Source organism: Oryctolagus cuniculus, chromosome 5 (assembly GCF_051225735.1).
Source record: "Oryctolagus cuniculus isolate XC-2025 breed Fujian yellow rabbit chromosome 5, ASM5122573v1, whole genome shotgun sequence".
Classification (NCBI taxonomy): Eukaryota; Metazoa; Chordata; class Mammalia; order Lagomorpha; family Leporidae; genus Oryctolagus; species Oryctolagus cuniculus.
Genome location: NC_142871.1, coordinates 40174794 through 40193494, shown reverse-complemented (window position 1 = coordinate 40193494; position 18701 = coordinate 40174794). Strand labels below are relative to the sequence as shown.

The following is an 18701-nucleotide window of genomic DNA, read 5'->3' as shown; positions in this document are numbered from 1 at the left end:
CCAGACTGAAGAGTTGGGGCCATGAACATAGAAGGAAAGAGTTTCAGCTCAGGCCCTTGAGCTCTAGTGGAAACTTTGGAGGCCAAAAGGACCTGGGCCAGAGAGCAGCAAGTACACATAGAAGGTTTAGATGGAAGATAGGAAAAGCTTGAACATACGGGATCTCCTTGAAGAATGTTGTATGGTTTATGGAATGACTTTTCCATAGCAAGTCTCCAACTCCTATCTGTTATGAAATATATTAATGATTTTTACAAGTTGGACAATAGATGTTAGTAAGCAGCATTATTTGAAGGGGTGGTGTTGTGGCACAGTTAATCACTGCTTGTGATACCAGCATCCCATATCATAAACTGGTTCAACTTCCTGCAGTTTCTCTTCTCATCCAGCTCTGTGCCAACATGCCTGGCCTGGGAAAGCAGTGGAAGACTGCTCTAGTGCTTGTGCCCTGCCACCCATGTTGGAGAACCACATGGATTTCCGGTTTCTTTGTCTCAGCCTGGAACAGGCTTCCGCTCTTGAAGCCATTTGGGGTGAACCAGGGGATGGAAGATCTCCCTGCCTCCCTCCCTTTCTTTCTCTCTCTCACTCCCCCTCCTTCCCACCTCCTTCTCTCTGTCACTCTGCCTTTCAAATAAGTAAATAGATCTTAAAAAGCATCATTTGAGAAATGAAAATGCATAATATTAATATATGTGTGTATGTGGGTATACTTATGTCTAAGATTATGTTAATTTCTCTGAAAATTTATTGAAAATATATGCTAGGTGCAGCTACTCCACAAAATTCATTTAGTTTATTAAGTTAATGAGACAAAAACAATTATTGAATTCTTTTGCTGAACTACATTAGAAATATTTTCTTTAAAGATGTGAGCTAGCTTGTAGTTATTTTTAAATAAGTTGATTTTTTTCCTTTGTATTATTTCACTTATTTATAGTACCAAAATAGAATTCTAAATGTTTATTAAATCTAAATAGTGTAATGGTCTTTGCTATTCATATTTCTCTCCATAAAAAGTTAAACAGGGTGTTCATTTATTTGTATTCAATAAATTTCAATTTGACAAATGCCAGCTAGTGTTACCAATGAACTTGATAACTTTATAGACAAGAGTTCCAATGTAAAAGATTAAAGTTATGATATAAGGAGGGTTATAATAAAATATCAGCTAAGTGGACACCAAATTACAACAATTATTTCTCTGTAGAAATAAAGAACACTTTTCAAAGCACCTTCTATTATTGTAAACAGTAGATGCCAGTGCACTGGACATATAGAAAGGCATAGGGTCGTAACAGCTGTAGCAGATAGGGACCAGATTATGAATGCCCAGCTTAACAATGAATTTTTCTACTTTGCTGTAGCCAATAGGCCAGTGAAGAGGCCTTTAAACAGTTACAAATTTTAGGAAGATAACTTCAGTGGCACTGTAGAAGATAAATAGAATGAAGTCAGTCATTCAATAAGACTAGTTAGGCTACCATTATGACAGTTGTAAGGATAGGGTGTCTATATACAAAGGTAAATGTATTTGTGTCTAAACTTAAGCTCAGATCATAATCAAGTAGTTGGGAGAGGAAATCTTCAAATATTGAAGTAAAACATTTATTCACAACATGCATTTTAACATTTTTGTTTTATGTGGATCCACATTTTATTAATGCTGGTTTATATTTACCTACTGAGAAAAAAATGACAGAAATTTGAAAAATAAAATTGACTGTCAATCCCATACCAATATTTTTGTGGATGGTTTTCCTGAATCCAGCTAATAATGGTAAAGAGTTTATGAAAAGGAAAAGGTAGATTATTAGGACTTTTTTAGAAAGAAGTTGGCAAAAATGAAAGGAGTTGATTTCTAAGTAGCCTTTTAAAGCCAGAAAGAGGTGCTTTGTCCACCCTGAGTGATCCGGGCTCCTTTGAGATCTTGGGAAGTGGTGTAACGCCAGAGGAAATTGAAGACTTCAGTTAGAATAGGTAATGCATTTTAAAGTGTAGACATTTGAAAATTAGTCAACGGAGTGGTAAAACTTTGATGGAAACTGGCCTGTGAGTGTACATGGAAAAGGGGAGAAGGAGAGCTAAAACAGGAGTGATGTTGTAGGGAATCAGACTTTTCATTTAGGGGAGGGAGGTGAAGAAGATAGGATGAGCTTTTCATGCTAACTGATTCTCATTCATTTGCAATTATGACCATTGTATTTGAATTTTTTTTTTTTTTGACAGGCAGAGTTAGTGAGAGAGAAAGACAGAGAGAAAGGTCTTCCTTTTCCGTTGGTTCACCGCCCAAATGGCTGCTACGGCTGGCGCTGTGCTGATCCAAAGCCAGGAGCCAGGTGCTTCCTCCTGGTCTCCCAAGCGGGTGCAGGGCCCAAGCGCTTAGGCCATCCTCCACTGCCTTCCTGGGGCACAGCAGAGAGCTGGACTGGAAGAGGAGCAACCGGACAAAATCCGGCACCCCAACTGGGACTAGAACCCGGGGTGCCGGTGCTGCAGGTGCTGCAGGCAGAGGATAAGCCAAGAGAGCCACGGCACTGGCCAAGACTATTATATTTGAAAACTAGTTGTTGGCCAGCGCCGCGGCTTACTAGGCTAATCCTCCACCTTGCGGCGCTGGCACACCAGGTTCTAGTCTCGGTCGGGGCACCGGATTCTGTCCCGGTTATCCCTCTTCCAGGCCAGCTCTCTGCTATGGCCCGGGAGTGCAGTGGAGGATGGCCCAAGTGCTTGGGCCCTGCACCCCATGGGAGACCAGGATAAGTACCTGGCTCCTGGCTTTGGATCAGCACAGCGCCAGCTGTAGCAGCCATTTGGGGGGTGAACCAACGGAAAAGGAAGACCTTTCTCTCTGTCTCTCTCTCTCACTAACTCTGCCTGTCAAAAAAAAAATTTCAAATTTAAAAATGCATATAGAAGTACAATGCAAATTAATATCATTGTCCTCACCTTTTGTACCTCTTTCTAGCTAGTCTCCTACCCCTAGTGCCCCAAGGCACCCACTTTTCCTGTGTTATGTTTCCAAAATGTTAGATTTGCCTGTTCAAAAATATCCTATAAGCAAGTAGTGGAGTATGCTCTTTTTTGTTTAAAGTTTCTTTTATTTGGCATAATGTTTTTAGTATCATCTATATTGTTGCAAATCTCACTTATTTGTTCCATTTTGATATTGATTAGTAATCCATTGTATACATAAACCATAACTTCTTTAGAAACCTGAGCTGTTTTGAGTTTAAGCTATCATGATAAAAGCTTCCATGGACATATTTGTACAGTTTTTTTCCTGTGGATATGTACTCTTCTTTTTTTCCCCCAGAAACCTTTCACTTAAGGTATAAAACTTCAAGCATGCCATAAATACATCTTTAGGAGTATAGTGACTCTTCCTATCATACCCACCCTCCCACAAGCTCTCCCATCCTTCTTCCTCCTCTGTCTCCTATTCCTATTCTTTTTACTAAGATCTATTTTCAATTAAGTTTATACACATAAGATTAACTCAATACAAGAGTCGGAGTTCAATAAATAGTATAGAAAAACCCTTCCTCAACAAATGAGACAAGGGCTGTTCAAGGTTACCACATCTCAAAGTGTCAATTTCACTTCTTATAGATTATCTTTATAGGTGCTCTATTAGATCAGGGAGAATATATGGTATTTGCCACTTGGGGATTGGTTTATTTCACTAATTATAATGTTTTCCAATTGCATCCACTTTGTACAAACAACAGGATTTCATTTTTTACTTCTATGAGTATTCCATCGTGTACATATCCCATAATTTCTTTATCCAGTCTTCAATTGACATACATTTGGATGGATTCCATACCCTGGCTATTTTTTATACCAAATATAATTTTTTTTAACTTTGATTTAATAAATATGAATTTTGAAAGTACAATTTTTGGATTACAGTGGATTTTCCCCTCCATAACCTCCCTCCCACCTGCAACCATCTCATCTCCCACTCTCCCATCCCACTCTTCATCACGATTCATTTTCAATTATCTTTATATACAGATGAACTTAGTATATACTGAATAAAGATTTCAACAGTTTGCACCCACAAAGAAACACAAAGTATAAATTACTGTTTGAATACTACTTTTACCATTAATTCCCATAGTACAACACATTAAGGACAGATATCCTATATGGGGAGTAAGTGCACAGTGATTCCTGTTGTTGATTTAACAATTGACACTCTTATTTATAACATCAGTAATCACCCTAGGCTCTTGTCATGAGCTGCCAAGGCTATGGCAGCCTCTTGAGTTCGCCAACTCCAATATTATTTAGACAGGGCCATAATGAAAGTGGAAGTTCTCTCCTGAATTCAGAGAAAGGTACCTCCTCCTTTGATGGCCCATTCTTTCTGCTGGGATCTCACTCACAGAGGTCTTTTATTTAGGTGTGTTTTTTTTTTTGTTTGTTTGTTTTGTTTTTTGTTTTTTTTTTGTTTGTTTGTTTGTTTTTGCCACGGTGTCTTGGCTTTCCATGCCTGAGAAATTCTCATGGGCTTTTTAGCCAGATCCGAATGCCTTAAGGGCTGATTCTGAGGTCAGAGTGCTGTTTAGGGCATTTGCCATTCTATGAGTCTGCTGTGTGTCCCACTTCCCATGTTGCATATCCTAGCTATTGTGATTGATTTGCAATAAACATTGGGTGCAGATAACTCTTTCATATGCTGTTTTTAATTCCCTTGGGTAAATTCTCAGTGGTGGGATGGCTGGGTCAAATTGTAGGTCTATATTCAGAGTTCTGAGGTATATCCATACTGTCTTCCATAGTGGCTGGACCAGTTTACATTCCCACCAACAGTGGATTAGGGTACCTTTTCCCCCACATCCTTGCCAGCATTTGTTGTTTTTAATTCCTGTAGGAAAGCCATTCTAACTGGGGTGAGATAAAACCTTATTGTGGTTTTGATTTGCATTTCTCTGAGAGCTAGTGGTCCTGAGCATTTTTCATGTGTCTGTTGGTCATTTGGATTTCCTCTTTTTTTTTTTAAAGATTTATTTATTTATTTGAAAGTCAGAATTACACACAGAGAGAGGAGAGGCAGAGAGATAGAGGTCTTCCATCCGATGGTTTACTCCCCAATTGGCTGCAGTGGCTGGAGCTGCACCAATCCGAAGCCAGGAGCTTCTTCCAGGTCTCCCACATGGTTGCAGGGGCCCAAAGACTTGGGCCATCTTCTACTCTATTCCAGGCCACAGCAGAGAGCTGGATCAGAGGAGGAGCTTCTGGGACTAGAACCAGCACCCATATGGGATGCCAGCAGTTTAAGCCTGGGTGATAACCCGGTGTGCAACAGTGCTGGCCCCATGGATTTCCTCTTTTTAACAATACCTGCTTAAATCCTTTGCCCATTTCTTAACAGAATAGTTTTTGTTGTTGTTGACTTTCTTGATCTCTTTATATATTCTGGTTATTAATACTTTATCAGTTGCGTAGTTTGGAAATAATTTCTCCCATGCTGTCAGCTGCCTCTTCACTTTACTGAGTGTTTAAGCTTCTCTATTTGATGTAATCCTGTTTTGTCAGTTTTAGCTTTGATTACCTATGCTCCTTTGGCCTTTGCCAAGAACTCTGCCTATGCCAATATCTTGCAGAGTTTCCCCAATGTTCTCTGATAATTTAATGGTATTGTGTCCCAAATTTAGGTGTTTGATCCATTTTCAGTGGATTTTTGTGTAAGTGTTGGGTAGGGGTCTTGCTTCATATTTATTTATAATGTTAGCCTCACAGGCAGCAGCTAGAACTGCAACACCACAATGCCAGCCCCAACTGCTACACAGATTTTTCCACAAACATTGTAACATCTCCAAGGAGACACTAGTTTTTTACTTCAGTACAAGAATACTTCAAAAAGTTTGTTAAAAATGGAATTAAAAGTATATGAGCTTATTTTGGTGCAAAAAAAGAGTCTTAAAATCTGTATTGTATTTGTTCATGATAAGCATTTTCCACATATTATGAAAAATACTTTTATACCAAAATTTTTTGCATAATAGTAAACTCTTCCATTTTTCCACAGACTTTTTGAAGTACTCACTGTTAATAAGCATGATAAAACTTTTAGGGGGCAAAAAACTATTTTCAAGTTTACTTAAACTTTGTTATGTCATCTTCTGTTTTCTACTGTTTTATTCCAGATATCCTAAAGTTATACAATTTACATTTCATATTTTGATAATTTATCATTCACTAATGAGATGCACTATTTGTCTTTCTGTTACAAGCATTTTGTGTATGTCACTGAACACACTTAAAAAGCTGATTCAGAATATTTGCTTATTCAACACCTGGTTAATCTCATTGCTGCTGTCCATTGATTGCCTTTTCTCTTAAGTGTGGTTACCTTTTATTGTGTTTTGGTATGTCTAACATTTTTTTTAAAAACTGAATCCTGGTGCTGTAAATGATAAAACGAGTTAATTCTGCATTCCATTAACCTCTTATGAAGAGTATTCATCCACTGATTTTGTTGTTATTCCATCAATTGGTTAACTTATTAGGATTAAAACTCCAAAATCATATCTTCCCTGAGGAATTGTAGCAACCTTGATCTCTGTTCAGTTCTTTTGTCTCAGCTGGGATACTTGGATTCTGCCGAGGGATGTGTAGGTCTGACACCCGTGAGAAATTTAGGCAGAGTTTGTGCATGGATTTTGAGGCTGTCTTTCTGTGACACTATTCTGGTATCTCTCCTTTGACTGAACAGCTGCTGTGGCTGTCTCAAGTTCTGCTCTGGGTCTTTAAGTCAGCAGAACTGTGAGTTCATATTTGAATGTTAGCCATACTTCATTGTGTGGGTCACCCAGGGTACTTTCCTTCTCTGCTGGTGGAGAATGTCTGGCCCATGAGCTATATAAGGCCATTTGGTCTGGCTCTGCCCAGGCTACTCTACTCCAGGCTGAACTTGAAATTCAGTAAATCTCTATCAGGTTAATTTGTATGTTCATAATTTGATATGGTCTGTAAGTGATGTTATAAATATCCCAATTGCCATAGGCAGAAAGAAGGTTCCCCATCCCTTTCACTCATACATATTTGTTTTTCCTTACCTGTTCTTCGTTGCTCTCTAGTTATTTTTTAATATATATTTCTTAATCCAGAATTTGTAGCTATTGTCAATGGGAACATTGCTTCAATAGGAACTACTCAATAATGATTGAAAACAGTACATCCATAAGTAGATTTAAAAATGCTTCCACCATCTTAAGCTACAATATGGGATTTAGAGAAAGAAATACTTGAAATTATGTTAATATGTGTGAACATACCACATTATTTGTAAAGCAAATGTCTTAAAAGCATCTAAATGACACAGTGTGAATAGTTGGTGTTTTTTCTAAATATTTGCCATATTATAGCAGAATTTCTGTTTTTCATATGATATAGATATAATCTAACTTGTCTGCTTACTAAATATACATGTATTATATAAGTCCATGTATAGTGTATATATATTTATATATCTTAATCTCTAATCAAATATTGACTGTAGAGTAAATGGGTATTTGCTTTTGTTCAAAGTTTGTTCTTTAACAATCTAAATTGAAGTAAACTTACTTGGTCTAGATACCATTCAGGACTAAATGTCAATGATAGTTGTATGGATAATGATCACTGACTGTTCTGTCGTTAACATTACAGAACCTCAAATTGAATTAAAAGACTGTTCGCCAATATTCTAGAGAGATTCATCAGCTGTTTGTAGTTCATTTACACTCCCAATTGTTTACCTGGTTTTAACCAAGTAACCCATATTGAATATAGCAATGAGTGCTTTTGAATGAGAATAAATAGGTGCTGCATAATAGATGCGACATATCGTGAAAGTGGGTTGCAATCTATAATGTGACATGCTGAAGGGTCAATAAAAGCTCAGGTATTGACTGATTCTTCACATTGGTCATTAGCAACTAATTGGGCACTGTTCCTAAATAATGTACTTTACTAGTTTTTAAAAGCAGAAAAATTCTGATAAAATTTCATAAACCAATTGTTCCCTGAGCACAGAGCAAAGCGTTTAAATTGTGAAAAGATTAATTTTGATCCTGTGATCAATAAGTGTAATGAAACAAATCAGTGGAGGGAAGCCAAAGATGCTCAAAGTAAATTTTATTAATGTTTTGGTTTTATGCATAGAAAATTCAATGAAGCAACAATAGAATGGTGACTGGGTACATTCCTTATTTTATTAAATGTGAAAATTTAAAAACTTTGCCAAGTTCTAGGCTTTAGCTTTTCTTTATGCCTTGATGAAGTCTTTTGAGGTTTTTAAAGGGCTTGGTTCTAATCATGTAATCATTCTTAACTTTATAGCTGTTTATCTTCTCAGAATGGCACTTTTTTCTCTGTAAATATAATTAGTATTTTATGCAATGGAATTATTGATATGATTAAAAATGGTTATATGAAGAATGAGAGAGGTTCTGAATCGGTGCTGCTTCCATGTATACCATTTTGCTTCCACTAAATTCATTTAATCCTGTGGAACAAAGTAATACGTAATTCAGTTCTATGTTGTAAAATAATTTTTTCTCACTATCTTATGTTTTTCCTTCCTCCCATGATTAGGCCTGGTCAGGTCAAATCTGATCCTGCAAGACTGCACCCTAGCAGGGACTGGGTGGGCTTACCCACATCTCTAAAACAAGACCTAAGGTCATAGTCAAGGTCAGGACCAGTACCTGTTAAAAGCAGAGTCAATGATCACTGAACCAAACTGGCAATGTCCTAGGGAAGTCTTAGAGCTGTTGGCAACTGATGATGTCTTATGTAATGAACTTGGCTTTCCTTGAAGGGGATGGATGGGGCTTTACTCCATGCCTCATTCTATTGGCCACCAAGATGAATAGCAGATGTATGGCCTCTTGAAAACAATGCCTAACATCTCTCTTCCTTTATCCTATGTGTTTTTCTATACTAAATATTATACTTTTGAAGAAGTGTGGGAAAAAAGACTAAAATTGCTAACAGTGACAAACAGGCAGTTGTGTATTTTTATATTCATATATGAATATATATGAACCATTATGCACAGACTGTATATAATCTCTCTGCATCTAGTGTCAGTATCCTACACAACTGCATAATCTTGTACTTTAGAACGACTACAAATACAATTGCCGTAATGTGCAGTCAACTGGAGGCTTTCTGCCTGAAGTCCATACTCAGGCCATTCAGTGTGCTCAGCGTGTTTTATTCTCCTTCCTTTTTTTGTGTGTGTGAGAGAGACTAATGCTAAGGTTCTAATCCTTCATGGAAAATGGCATTGTGAAAAGAAACTATACATGAGTTTCAAATTTTTTGCATGAAAATAAAATTGTATTTCCAATGTTACATGAATTTTTGAAATATCCTTGTGAAGATGATGCTAGCACATATCTCATAGGGATATTTTGAATAGCAAATTAGTCCATGCAGATAAAGAGTGTGAAACAGTGTCAGCACAATTTGTTTTTTATACGTACAAGTGTACCAGTTCCCTTTGTTTACAAAGGCTGCTTATAGATAACATGGGAAGTTACAGTAGCATCTTGTATAGAATTTCATTACAGTTTTGTACTTAAAAAGGGCATCAAAAACTGCAGTCTAGTAAATCTGACTCAAATGACATTTTTTCTTTTTAAATAATATGTAACTAACACGTACAGCACCAACTGTACATAAGCTCTCTTTTAAATCGGCAGTTGGAGATACAGTAGCAGGCAGCTTGTAGTATTAACTGACCTTCCCATCAGTGTACCTTATTTAAGGTTGGCACTGTTCTTTATTCAGGAGCTTGTGTTGCTAAGTTTATAATATTAATCACCGACACCAAGTAGGTACAATTCAAAGGAGGCAGACAATCAGCCAGCAGGAACTACTACAGTGAGTATTCCTCTGACAGGAATCACTTGTAACCATGCATGACAGAATAGTGCCTGGCATGTGATAGATATTCCACAGTGCTGGCTATCATCATCATTTACAACATTTATCTAGCCAATATTCATAATTCATCAGTTCATTCTTTTACAGAAATATTGAGTGACTGCTTTGTTCCCAGTATGTGACAAGTGTTAAGGATAATGGAAAGGGGAAAACACTTTGGAACTGAAAACGCTAGAGATTTCAGTAAACTATCAGGCTACAAGAGTTAGTGAGGAAGGATTTTCTATTAGAAGTTGAATGGATGTAGACATACTTGGAACATGTAAAAAGCTGAAACACCCTAACTAGTTGGTATGTTCCTTAAATAATTGAATCAAATTATTAGCAGGCTCAGATTCACTTTGTCCTAGAAATTCCTGTACAGTAATTGAAAAGAGACTTACAAAATAAAGACATTTGACACGCATGAGGCAGAATTGACATTGAATTACAGGAAGTAAAGAGCCTGAATTGGCATCTCACATGGAAAGAAAGTCCTCCCTGGCCTTTCTGAGACCTCTGAGATTTTATCTATGCAAGTCAAACACTTCTCTTTTATCTGAGAAATAATTTCTGCTTTATGATCATTGACTATTATGAGAACTTGGTTTTGGCAAGATATTGATGTATAATATGGCTGTAAAGTACAGAAATCAGTGAGGAATGACTTTCCAAAATCTCTCATCATTCTCTGTCTTCCTTAGTTTGAATATAGAGGATTCATAACTCTAAGCATTTATAGTAAGTTGTAATTAGTGTATATGGTGACCATAAAAAACAAAGTTACATAGCTGCAGAAACTTTACATTTGGCTATAGTTTAATATTAGATATAAAATAGCTGAAATGGAAAATGGAAAATTTTGTATTATCCTTACCAATAATGTACTCAGAAGATTTCTGGAATATGTAGTAGAGACAGGACCTTCTTTCAAATTAAATATTAGAGGTTAAAAATTAAGAAGACAGTGCTAGCTTCAATTCTTTGTATAATACAGCATTTATATAATATACTGAGTTAATTCAGTTATATCACTTATTTGTGGATTAATTAAAATTAATGAAAAAATCTATTTTAATTGCATTTTGAAATATAGAAAAATTATAACTGTTTAGCCGACAAACCTTCATTGGTCCATTTCTTTTCAGGTTTATTCCCTGCTGTCCTGAATCTTGCGTCAAATGCTCTCATCACAACCAATGCAACATGTGGAGAAAAAGAACCTGAAATGTATTGCAAGTTGGTAGAGCATGTCCCTGGGCAGCCTGTAAGGAATCCACAATGTCGAATCTGCAATCAAAATAGCACCAATCCAAACCGTATGTATTTTAGTGTATAATTCTTTGTAATGGCTGCATCTATATTTGAGATATTTTGGACCCAGGTTATATTAAATCCAAAGAACTTGTGGTCTCAGGAATGCGAGAACTTTTCTTATATTTTGAGCCATTTTGTGTCCTACCCAACCCATCATTAAACTAATGTTGTATATTTGAATTCCCAATATGTGCCAGGCATAGCGATCAGAAAGGATTCTCACTTGAAAAATTATGACAGTCATTAGATTGGCTGCATCCTGGCATACGAGGATGCCTTATTAATTTGGGCTATAGTTCTTGTTCCAGGTACTGTGTGTGAGACTGAAGAGGGAATAGGTGTGGTCCTTGGACTCAGCTAATGAGGAAATCATGCAAGAAGCTGACTGTTGTTCTGTAATATGGTAGGGCATGATGGAAGAAATGAGCACAGGGTCCTAAAGAAGAGTCACAAAGTCAGCCTTGGCATAAATGAAGGCTTCCTGTTAGAAGTAATATCTCATTCAGTGTAATCAGACCTTCACCTCCTCTCTTCCAAGGTGGTCAGTGTCCTATATTAGACCACAGTGGGTACAACATTCACCCATGCTGCGACATGAACTGCACAAAGGATCTGTGCAGGCCTCATGTGAACACAGATCCCACTACAATAACCCACCCCAGGCAATCAGGGAGGCCTGAGCCTTTAGTACTGCACATAGTGATTTCTCAGAGACCCAGCTACACACTGCACCCTTATCTTTGAGTCAGAGAGTTTCCACCTTCTTAGTGCAAAAGACTCACACAGTCTTGAGGAGCAGAAGATGCACTGTGTCCTGCCAGCCTCTTCTCTGATGACAATAGAGAAGATCTACCATGCCCAACTGGGGTGTCACACTGGATACTTGCCCCACCTTGGAGCACTGACCAGAGCTCCCTGACTACACTCAACACACACCTCTGGGTATTCACTGAAAGAGCAGACACTCCATTAAGCTAAGGAGACATAGGTCAAAGATAACAGCCATTAGAGGAGAAAACCGAATACTCCCACAATGCCAAAAAATAAATTCATAAATTCAAGAAACAAGAATAAGGAACACAAGATGACACCCCCAAAGGAACACAGCACTTCGGTATTAGAATGTGAAGATGAAGAGATAAGAGACTGATGAAACTCTTGAAAAAGGAATTCAAAAAACTAATCATAGAATTAATCAGAAGCAATGAGAAACAAATTGACAAGTTAGAGAAATCCATACATGACATGGAAGAAAATTTCTCCTATGAGATTTATATTTTGAAGAGAAATCAAACTGAAACATTGGAAATGAAGAATTCAATATGTAAAATAACAAATACAGTGAAAAGCCTTAATGACAGACTTGGTGAGGGAGAAGGAAGTATATCCTTGCTAGAAGAGAAGTCTTTGGAAATTTCTTAGACCAAAAGCTGAAGAAATAATTAGAAAAATTATAAACAGTGTTGGAGATTTGTGGGATACTATCAGATGACCCAACATATGGGTCTTAGGAGTTCTTGAAGGTGTAGAAAGAGAGAATGGATTAGAAGGCCTGTTCAGTGAAATAATTACAGAAAACTTTCCCAACTTGGAGAAAGGATGTCCAAGTAAACAAGTCACACAGAACTCCAAATAGACATTACCAGGAAAGATCTTCCAGACGACATGTTGCAGTCAAACTCAGACTTTCAATAGAAAACATGAAGAATAGATTCTAATATGTGCATAAGAAAAACACCAAATTACTATCAGGATCCCCAACTAGATTCGCAACTGAATTCACATCAGAAACCCTAGGGGCTAGGATAAAATGGAGAGACATAGTCCAAGTATTAAAAGAAAAAAAAAACTGTCAGCAAAGAATACTCTGTCCTGCAATGCTCTCATTTATGAATGAAGGTGAAATAAAGACTTCTTATACCCAACAAATTGAAAAAATTTGTCACTACTTTTCCAGCCTTAGAAATGATGCTCAAGGATGTGCCAAACAACATATAAAAAACACATGGGATACAGCAAAAAGCAGTGTTAGAGGGAAGTTTATAGCAATTGGTGCTCACATCAAGAAATTGGAAGGAACTGAATGAATAAAATTAAACACAAAATTTTAATTTATTACATGTTAAGAAATGTAACATGCAAATATATATTGTGTATGTGTGTTTATACACTACTAATTTCATAAATCATTTTATGTACTCAAAAAATGGATGAGTGGAGAGGGAGAGTTATAGAAGAATGGAAATCATGTATGCTTGTATATATACATGTATGTGTATATATGTGTGTAAGTATATGTATATGTTTACTGAATATGTAAAAACATACATACGGGTTGTATACATTGTGTTAAATATAGATTTATACAGTGATATATTTTCATACATAAAATATGAATATATGTATGTGAATGCACATACACATGCATAGGGAATGAGATAAAGAAACAAATGCATACAATCCTAGAGACATGATTGGATGAAAATGCCAAGATTGAGGTAGAAAATAGGTAGATACTTGATTGGAAAGTTGGTTGAAATACATTTGTCAAACTAAGTCCAATAGCTACATTGTGACTTATCTTCAAGGTTCTCTATTCAAGGTCTCTTATACCTCTTGGAAGATAGTGTGTAAGTAATCCTACTCATGTTTTCACACTGTAGCCAAATTGAATAATTGGTTTCAGTAAGAAAAGACACATATGTAGTGTACTTTGTATTTCTAAATTTATATTTACTTGTAGTGTTTTTAAATTTGACTGGCTTCATTGCATTTCTAAATCATGTTTTGTACTAGAAATTTAGAAAAAAATAAATCCCTACAAGAGTAAAAACCAAGCAGTAAATCACATGAATGTGTTAAAAGCAACAGATGATAAAATTACAAAGATTCAGTGAACTTGTAGAATAAGTCAGGAATGTCTGCACTTAATTACTCATGCAAAGAAAAACCATGGTGAACTTTCTGACTGTTGATACAGTATGCCTCGCAATTAAAAACTAGCAGTTTAAAAGTTTTACCGCAACAATTCCCTAGCCAGTTTTCAGATGGTATTAGTCATTTGGTTGAGCTGCATAGTTACCTCTGTCAAGAATGTTTTATGTTTCCATCTCTTTTTAAAAAAGGGAAGTACACTAGCAATTAATCAGTATTTGCAAATTAATCATGATTAAACTTTAATAATGAGCATTATGACTAATTGTTGATTCATCTCCCAGTCCTCCTTTTCATGACTTATTCTCATATCAGTTTGACCCAAGGTGGCCTGTATCAAAGTTTCTAATTAAAAGATGTCTCTCACTATTACCTAAGAGCCATGAATTTGATCTGGAAATGTCAGGATTTATGTGTTTATTTCTATCATACTTTAAGCCCACAATCTGTAAAGGTGATTTTGAAGAATGTTTGCTATGATATTTATTTTTTTCCTTAGAAGCAATGCCAGTAATATTTCATTTAAGGTTCTGATTCTTAATGTGCCAATTTCTACACTCACTCATACCACCAGGGGCATTTAATTGATATGTTATTTATCTATTTATTATTATAATGACCTACAACCTTCTGCATCTTAAATAACTAGTGGTAATTATTAAATATGTTCAGGAGCCTCATCTCATGGACTCCTAATATGATAAGAATTGGTACAAAATAAAGTCTGTCTAGCTGTTTAATTATAATTTTGCCAAAAAGTGAAATATTTTTATCCTGTTCCATACACTCAGATCCTGAAATATGAATTTTGTATTTGAAAATTTGGTGTCATACTATAAGTAATACAAAGACATAGCCTTTATGGTTTTAGCTAAAAGTTAAAGCTGACTGCTTAAATAAAATTAATATGATAAAACTTTTCACAAATCAGAAAATAACAAATTTGATAAATACTCAGCTTTTAATATAAAACTTCACTGTCAGACTTCTATGGCATGGAGGACTTATTATTGCTTAATTCTTAATTTTTATTTACAAAATTTTTATTAAGTATAATTTATCTCTAAGATTGAGAAGAGTATACATTTTGAACACATGCATTTTATGTACACATATGGACAGTTACATTATTAATAGCTGTGGTGTTTATAGGTGACCCTGTGAGTCCAAAGTTCCAATATGAGTTGTCTTCAATAGTCTATGACAAATGAGGACAGTTTTTTTCATGAAAACAAAAAGGCTGCACTTTAAAAGATTGTCTTTCATTTTAATATTATGTCTTTTAAAAACTACTGTATTAAATGTCCTTCATTTCATGAAATAATATAGCATATTAAATGATGGTAGAAGTAGATTGTGGGTTGTTATTTGAAAAATGCAAAGCTAACTCCACCATTTGGGGCAAGTCTGATTGAGCATGTCCAAATGGTGGAGTTAGAAATGTGCCAGGGGATTCCAACACAATCCCATCAAAATTGCATGTACCAATGCCATCTCACTAGTCCAAGTGATCAATTTCAATTCACAGTTGATCACACTGATAGGTCTAAGAGTCAAAGGGATCACACAAACAAGACTAGTGTCTGCTAATACTAACTGATAAAATAAAAAATGGAGAGAATGATCCAACATGGGAAGCGGGATACACAGCAGACTCGTAGAATGGCAGGTGTCCTAAACAGCACTTTGGCCTCAGAATCAGCCCTTAAGGCATTCGGATCTGGCTGAAGAGCCCATGAGAGTATTTTAGGCATGGAAAGCCAAGACACTCTGGCAAACAAACAAACAAACAAACAAAAAAACAACTACATGAAAGATCTCTGCACTGTGAGTGAGATCCCAGTGGAAAGAACGGGGCCATCAAAGAAGGAGGTACCTTTCTCTGAAGGGAGGAGAGAACTTCCACTTTGACTATGACCTTGTCTAAATAAGATCAGAGTCAGCGAACTCAAGAGGCTTCCATAGCCTTGGCAACTCATGACTAGAGCCTAGGGAGATTACTGACACCATAAACAAGAGTGTCAAATTGTTAAGTCAACAACAGGAGTCACTGTGTACTTACTCCTTATGTGGGATCTCTGTCCTTAATATGTTGTCCAATGTGAAGTAATGCTATAATTAGTACTGAAACAGTATTTTACACTTTTATGTTCTGTGTGGGTGCAAACTGATGAAATGTTTAATATATAGTAAATCGATCTTCTGTATATAAAGATAATTGAAAATGAATCTTGATGTGAATGGAATGGGAGAGGGAGCGGGAGATGGGAGGGGTGCGGGTGGGAGGGAAGTTATGGGGGGGAAGCCATTGTAATCCATGAACTGTACTTTGGAAAATTATATTTACTAAATAAAAGTTTTTTTAAAAAAATGCACAGCTCGAACTTGTTTTTCAATTACACAAAGCTCTCAGATACTATTTTTTTAAGTTTTAATTTTCTTTCTGAAAGTGAAAAATCTGGAAGCTACTGATGTGAGTAGAATTTTGTTATCCCTTTTTCAGGGATACACACAGAGGTATTGTCCATGTTCAGTTAAGTACTAAATGTTGGAGCCAGGAGAATTATCTAGCACCACATATGTCAGCTCCTCTTATTCTAAATCTTGTACCCATTCATTACCATTAGAATACACAGCTGGCTTACTACCTCACATAGGCAAATTGAGAGTCCAAGATTGCTACTTACAGTGGGGGTGATTTGTTCATTATGTGAGGTATTCCTTCAATTTACAAAAGGATTGTGTTCTAATCTAAAAGACTGTTCATTTAAAACATCTTTTCAGAAAATAAGCCATACCAAAGCTGTCAGTTGTCACTTCAGGGTGTACTTAATCTGTAAGGAACAGGAGAATGCCAGGGAAACTTGCTTCCACTTTGCTTACGCTTCAGTGGACAAATGTGTTCACTTCCAAGTGAGACAAGAAACAGCTAGATTTCTTACTGCAGATCCAGGGATATCAACAATCTGCACTCCTTCCATCATCCTCCATGAGCTGGGCCTCTTTAGAAGAGGAGGAAAGGAATAGAAGTTGGGTTACTTGGAAAATGAAATCTAAAGATTTCAAACGAGAACTGAAGACTGGGAGCCAAGACGTCACCAAAGCGTGAGAGGACCCAGGTCTTATACTGACGCCTTTGTTGAGCTACATTGAAAGAGATAAGAATCTTCAAGGTTGCAGGATTATAAGAAAGAAGTTAGCTACTATAATTAATGATTATGTGGGGCAGGTGCTGTGTCCTAGTGGGTAAAGCCGCCACCTGCAATGCCAGCATCCCCTATGGGCGCTGGTTCGAGACCCAGCTATTCCACTTCCAACCCAACCCTCTGCTATGGCTTGGGAGAGCAGTAGAATATGGTACGAGTCCTTGGGCCTCTGCACCCAGGTGGGAGACCTGGAAGAATTTCCTGGCTCCTGGCTTCAGATCAGTGCAGCTCCAGCTGTTGTGGCCAATTGGGGACTGAACCAGTGAATAGAAGACCTCTCTCGCCCCCTCTCTCTGCCTCTCCTTCTCTTTCTGTGTAACTCTTTCAAATAAATAAATAAATCTTTAAAAAAAAAGATTATATGAAGTTTGGGACATTTTTCATGATAGTTTTTGGTAGTAGAAGAAAATTGGCAAGTTGAAGAATTGCTGCAAAAAGCCTCATAGGGAGGCTTTAACAACATCTTGTATTAAAACCAGATACACACTGGATTGCCCAAGTCTTGGTAATAATGAATGTGTCAGATGGGCAAATCTTCAAATGCCTTTCTACCACAATTCCCAATTTCCTGTTTTTGTTCACAAAGTGGATGGCCTAGTAGAGCTGCTTCAAACAGTAGAGATTTGCTTTGAATGATTGACACATCAATTGGATTTCAATATTATTTCTTCACACTTTCTTTGGTTATCTTTAAAGCTGCCCATTTTAGTTGATGCTGCAGTGCCAAGCAGCTTCTCTTACAGCCTAAGCATTTAACAATTTCCTAATGCCATGCACAGTACTATGAAACAGTTGTCTCTTAATAAATTCTGTTAGCGATATGAGTTGCTCTCTTTTTATTTTTATGTTTGATATCCACAGGATGATTGTTTTAATTAGCTTTACTTTTTTTTCCCTTTAAAGAAATAACTGTCAACTCATTATATGATCTTCTCTCCTCCTTTCTCATGCTACTAATGACTGAATAGAGAGACACCCGATTACAAACGCTATTGATGGGAAGAACACTTGGTGGCAGAGTCCCAGTATTAAGAATGGAATCGAATACCATTATGTGACAATTACGCTTGATTTACAACAGGTATAGTGCCTCCTTCTTCTTTTTCACTCTTCAAATTGTATCTTGTATTTGGTATTTATTTGTTTTTTTGAGCAAGCACATATTATTTCTTATCACATTCTATTATTTTCTTGATACAATGAACAAAGGGCCCTGCTCATTTGTAGCTACATTAAACTTTGACATTTGTTTATGATGTGCAGCTAAAATGCTTCCACGTGAAGGGTTTTAGGAATTGAACAAGAGCTGACTCCGTG

At 36.6% G+C, this 18701-nt stretch overlaps 1 protein-coding gene across 1 annotated transcript in view; it reads left to right on the top strand.

Annotated features, from left to right (window-relative positions):
- LAMA2 (laminin subunit alpha 2) overlaps nucleotides 1-18701 on the top strand; it is a 705005-nt gene that overhangs the window by 173175 nt on the left and 513129 nt on the right. Inside the window, exons 4-5 of the mRNA XM_089333528.1 lie at nucleotides 11076-11246; nucleotides 18353-18465. Of these exons, the coding sequence (XP_089189654.1) occupies nucleotides 11076-11246; nucleotides 18353-18465 (284 nt within the window). The remainder of the gene's footprint in view (nucleotides 1-11075; nucleotides 11247-18352; nucleotides 18466-18701) is intronic.